Source organism: Lampetra fluviatilis, unplaced genomic scaffold (genome assembly GCF_964198595.1).
Source record: "Lampetra fluviatilis unplaced genomic scaffold, kcLamFluv1.1 SCAFFOLD_1553, whole genome shotgun sequence".
Taxonomy (NCBI): Eukaryota; Metazoa; Chordata; class Hyperoartia; order Petromyzontiformes; family Petromyzontidae; genus Lampetra; species Lampetra fluviatilis.
In genome coordinates, this window is record NW_027621541.1 from 1 (window position 1) to 5,333 (window position 5,333).

At 55.5% G+C, this 5,333-nt stretch overlaps 1 protein-coding gene across 1 annotated transcript; it reads left to right on the forward strand.

The window, feature by feature from the left end:
- Positions 1 to 299: 299 nt before the first annotated feature.
- LOC144955382 (beta-1,3-glucan-binding protein-like) lies at positions 300 to 4,744 on the forward strand (the record flags this gene model as incomplete). The annotated part of the gene is made up of 4 exons (XM_078885621.1): positions 300 to 371; positions 1,556 to 1,688; positions 2,030 to 2,157; positions 4,506 to 4,744. Coding segments are annotated over 4 exons (427 nt in total), but the record flags the coding sequence as incomplete, so codon positions are not given.
- Between the last annotated feature and the right edge of the window lie 589 nt (positions 4,745 to 5,333).

Here is a 5,333-nt window from a genome sequence, read left to right on the forward strand (position 1 = left end):
ACTGCAGGGATTCATCTTCTTGGTTCTTTCGGTAAAGTCACGTAGAAGGGAAGTAATAAAATAATAAAATAAAACATAATAAGATAATTCTCACGACGTTTCGGCCACAACGCAAGCAGCCGTCTTCAGGTTCTTCACGGCGTTTCGGCCACAACGCAAGCAGCCGTCTTAAGGTTCTTCACCTGAAGATGGCTGCTTGCGTTGTGGCCGAAACGTCGTGAGAATTATCTTATGATGTTTTATTTTTATCCCTCCCTCCCTCCCCTCCCTCCCCCCCCGTGCCTCTCCCAACACCGCAGGAAAGCAAAGGAGGGAACTTTCGGGAGTGATTTCCATAAATATGAGGTGGAGAGAACTCCGGACTACATCAGGTGACGGCATCATCAGCAGCGTCATCAGCAGCATCATCTGGAGCATCATCAGATTCATCGCCAGCAGCATCAGCAGCATCATCATCAGGATTATCATCATCAGCAGCAATATCATCAGCATCATCATCAACATTATCAGCAGCATCATCATCAGCAGCATCCGCATCATGACATTGTCCCCACGGCTCTCTCATTCACCCACAGCTCTCTCCTTCACTCACAGCTCTCTCCTTCACCCACAGCTCCCTCCTTCACCCACAGCTCCCTCCTTCACCCACAGCTCTCTCCTTCACTCACAGCTCTCTCCTTCACCCACAGCTCCCTCCTTCACCCACAGCTCTCTCCTTCACTCACAGCTCTCTCCTTCACCCACAGCTCCCTCCTTCACCCACAGCTCCCTCCTGCACCCACAGCTCTCTCCTTCACTCACAGCTCTCTCCTTCACCCACAGCTCCCTCCTTCACCCACAGCTCTCTCCTTCACTCACAGCTCTCTCCTTCACCCACAGCTCCCTCTTTCACCCACAGCTCTCTCCTTCACTCACAGCTCTCTCCTTCACCCACAGCTCCCTCCTTCACCCACAGCTCTCTCCTTCACTCACAGCTCTCCCCTTCACCCACAGCTCCCTCTTTCACCCACAGCTCTCTCCTTCACTCACAGCTCTCTCCTTCACCCACAGCTCCCTCCTTCACCCACAGCTCTCCCCTTCACTCACAGCTCTCCCCTTCACCCACAGCTCCCTCTTTCACCCACAGCTCTCTCCTTCACCCACAGCTCTCCCCTTCACCCACAGCTCCCTCTTTCACCCACAGCTCCCTCCTTCATCCACAGCTCTCCCCTTCACCCACAGCTCTCTCCTTCACTCACAGCTCTCTCCTTCACCCACAGCTCTCCCCTTCACCCACAGCTCCCTCTTTCACCCACAGCTCTCTCCTTCACTCACAGCTCTCTCCTTCACCCACAGCTCCCTCCTTCACCCACAGCTCTCTCCTTCACTCACAGCTCTCCCCTTCACCCACAGCTCCCTCCTTCAGGCCACGCTGGAGCGGGGGTCCAGGCTGCCACGTGGTCCAGGCTGCCACGTGGTCCAGGCTGCCACGTGGTCCAGGCTGCCACGTGGTCCAGGCTGACCTTTATTACACCGGGAAGGGGCTGGCATCGTCGTCTTTGTCGCTTGGTTTCAGGTTCCTCCTGGACGGGGAAGAGACGCTGAAGGTGGCTCCTGGCGCCGGAGGCTTCTGGGCTCTGGGAGAGTTCCCCAACCACGTGGACAACCCCTGGAAGGGCGCCTCCAAGATGGCCCCGTTCGACCAGGAGGTGAGCAGAATGGTGTGGAGGAGGTGGTGGTGATGGTGGTGGTGGTGGTGGCGGTGGTGGTGGTGATGGTGATGGTGGTGGCGGTGGTGGTGGCGGCGGTGGTGGTGGTGGTAGTGGCGGTGGTGGCGGTGGTGGTGGCGGTGGTGGTGGTGGTAGTGGTGGTGGTAGTGGTGGTGGTAGTGGCGGCGGTGGCGGTGGTGGTGGTGGCGGTAGTGGTGGTGGGCGGTGGTGGCGGCGGGTGGCGGTGGTGGTGGTGGTGTCCGTGAGCGGGAATCGAACTCTCGGAGCTCCGCTGGAGTTGCTAGCGTGCTAACCGCAGCGCCACCGCTCCTCCCCGCCAGTTCTACCTGGAGTTGAACCTGGCGGTGGGTGGAGCGTCCAACTTCTTGGACGAGTGGACCAACAAGCCTCACCCCAAGCCCTGGAAGAACAGCGCCACCACCGCTATGCTGGACTTCTACAATGCCAAGTGGGTGGTGGTGGTGGGGGGGGTGATGAGAGTGATTGTGTGAGTGGGTGAGTGAGTGCGAGTGAGTGGGTGTGTGAGTGGGTGTGTGTGAGTGAGTGAGTGATTGAGTGTGAGTGAATGATTGAGTGTGAGTGAGTGAGTGAGTGTGAGTGAGTGTGAGTGAGTGAGTGAGTGTGAGTGAGTGAGTGTGAGTGAATGATTGAGTGTAAGTGAGTGAGTGTGAGTGAGTGAGTGAGTGTGAGTGAGTGAGTGAGTGAGTGTGAGTGAGTGAGTGTGAGTGAGTGTGAGTGAGTGAGTGGGTGTGTGAGTGGGTGTGTGTGAGTGAGTGAGTAATTGAGTGTGAGTGAATGATTGAGTGTGAGTGAGTGAGTGTGAGTGAGTGTGAGTGAGTGAGTGTGAGTGAGTGAGTGAGTGTGAGTGAGTGAGTGAGTGAGTGTGAGTGAGTGAGTGTGAGTGAGTGAGTGAGTGTGAGTGAGTGAGTGACTTCTACAAAGCCAAGTGGGTGGTGGTGGTGGGGGGGGGGTGATGAGAGTGATTGTGTGAGTGGGTGAGTGAGTGTGAGTGGGTGTGAGTGAGTGTGTGAGTGAGTGTTGTGAGTGAGTGAGAGTGAGTGGGTGTGTGAGTGAGTGTTTGAGTGAGTGATTGATTGAGTGTGAGTGAGTGTTAGTGAGTGAGTGTGTGAGTGAGTGATTGAGTGTGAGTGAGTGTAAGTAAGTGTGTGTGAGTGATTGAGTGTGAATGAGTGTGAGTGAGTGATTGAGTGAGTGTGAGTGAGTGTGAATGAGTGAGAGTAAGTGGGTGTGTGAGTGAGTGAGTGAGTGTGAGTGAGTGAGAGTAAGTGGGTGTGTGAGTGAGTGATTGAGTGTGAATGAGTGTGAGTGAGTGTGTGAGTGAGTGAGTGAGTGTGAGTGAGAGTAAGTGGGTGTGTGAGTGATTGAGTGTGAATGAGTGTGAGTGAGTGTGTGAGTGAGTGAGTGAGTGTGAGTGAGTGAGAGTAAGTGGGTGTGTGAGTGATTGAGTGAGTGGGTGAGTGTGAGTGAGTGAGTGAGTGAGTGTGAGTGAGTGAGAGTAAGTGGGTGTGTGAGTGATTGAGTGTGAATGAGTGTGAGTGAGTGTGTGAGTGAGTGAGTGAGTGTGAGTGAGTGAGTGTGAGTGAGTGATTGAGTGAGTGGGTGAGTGTGAGTGAGTGAGGTGAGTGTGAGTGAGTGAGAGTAAGTGGGTGTGTGAGTGAGTGAGTTGAGTGTGAGTCGTGAGTCAGTGTGAGTGAGTGATTAGTGAGTGAGTGAGTGTGATTGAGGTGATTGAGTGCGTGAGTGAGTGAGTGAGTGTGTGAGCTGATGTGAGTTGTGTGAGTGAGTGAGTGTAGTGATGTGAGTGAGTGAGTGAGTGAGTGAGTGTGTGAGTGAGTGAGTGAGTGTGTATTGAGTGAGTGTGAGTGAGTGTGTGAGTGAGTGAGTGAGTTGAGTGAGTGTCGAGTGAGTGAGCTGTGATTGAGTGATGAGTGAGAGTGATGAGTGATGCTTAGTGAGTGTCGTAGCTGAGTGATTGAGTGTGCGTGAGTGCTTGAGTGAGGTGAGTGTGAGTGAGTGAGTGATTGAGTCGTGTGAGTGAGTGAGTGAGTTGAGTGTGATATCGAGTGTCGAGATCGAGTGTCGAGTGAGCTGATGAGTGTAGTGAGTGATCGTGAGTGAGCTGAGTCGATCGAGTGATGAGTGTGAATGAGTGTGAGTGAGTGTGTGAGTGAGTGAGTGAGCTAGTGAGTGAGCTGAGTGAGCTAGTGAGTGAGTCGAGTGCTAGTAGTGATCTGAGTGTGAATGAGTGATAGAGTGAGCTTGAGTCGATTGAGTGTGAAGTCGAGTGAGTGAGCTAGTGAGTGAGTGAGTCGTGAGTGAGTGAGTCGATGAGCTGAGTGCATGAGTGAGCTGAGTGAGTCGATGTCGATTGAGTCGATATGAGTGAGATGAGTGATTGAGTGCTGAGTGAGAGTGAGTGTGAGCAGTGAGTGATCTTGAGTGTGAGTGTGAGTCGAGTGATCTGAGTGTGAATGAGTGCTAGTGAGTGATTGAGCTAGCTGAGATTGAGTCGTTGAGTGTGAGTGAGTGAGTGTGAGAGTGAGTGAATGAGTGAGTGTGTGAGTCGAGTGATTGCAGTGATGAGTGAGTCGTGAGAGTGAGTGTGAGTGAGTGAGTGCAGCACTTGCCCCTACCGCCCTGCTAGAGGCTACCCCGGGCGACAGGGCACCTTTGTCCGTTTCTCCCTTTGTGACGTGCGCCACCGTGACGTCACGCGCCGAGCACGTGACCTCGCTGCGCGTCACAAGCCCCGCCCCCTCCCCCCACCACGTGCAGGGCTGAGTGGTTCCCCACGTGGAAGCGCGGAGTCAACGACGGGGAAGAGGCGGCGCTGCAGGTTCGAGCCGTGCGCGTCTGGGCCTACAAGTAGTGGGCGTGGCTACACGTGGCCGCGCGTGTGACGTGGGAGGTCACGTGGGAGGTCACGTGGGAGCGAGGCGGAGCCACGCGGGAGGTCACGTGTGGGAGCGCCGTCGTCTTCAACTCGGAGTCGTTGATTGTCAACAATAAAAATGGCCTCCTTCAGCTTTGCATCTCTCTCGTTCCTCACTCACAACGGGGGGGGGGGGCTGTGGTGGTGGTGGGGGGGGGGGCTGGGTGGTGGTGGGGGGGGGGGCTGGGTGGTGGTGGGGGGGGGCTGGGTGGTGGGGGGGGGGGGCTGGGTGGTGGGGGGGGGCTGGCTGGTGGTGGTGGGGGGGGCAGACACACACAGATACACACACATACAGACACATACATACAGACACACACACAGACACACACACAGACACACAGACACACACATAGACATACACACGCAGATACACAACAACAACTGCCATTCGCCACTAAGTGGCGGTGACGTCACCACGACGCTTGTGCCAGGCCAAGTGCACCTTGAGGCCACGTGAAGTGTCGAACGCCCGCTGGCAGGAGGTCACGGGGCAGACCCAGCAGGTGCCACGGGTCGACTGACCGAGATGACCGAGATGACCGAGATGACTGGCTGATGCACCACCTGTGCCCCCTACTGTGCCAACTTGCTGTGCTTTAGCCACCCGGCGCTCCGCTCGTTGTTGTGAGCGTTGCTCCTCCGCCCTCCGTTGTTGCGTGAGGGCGACTGCC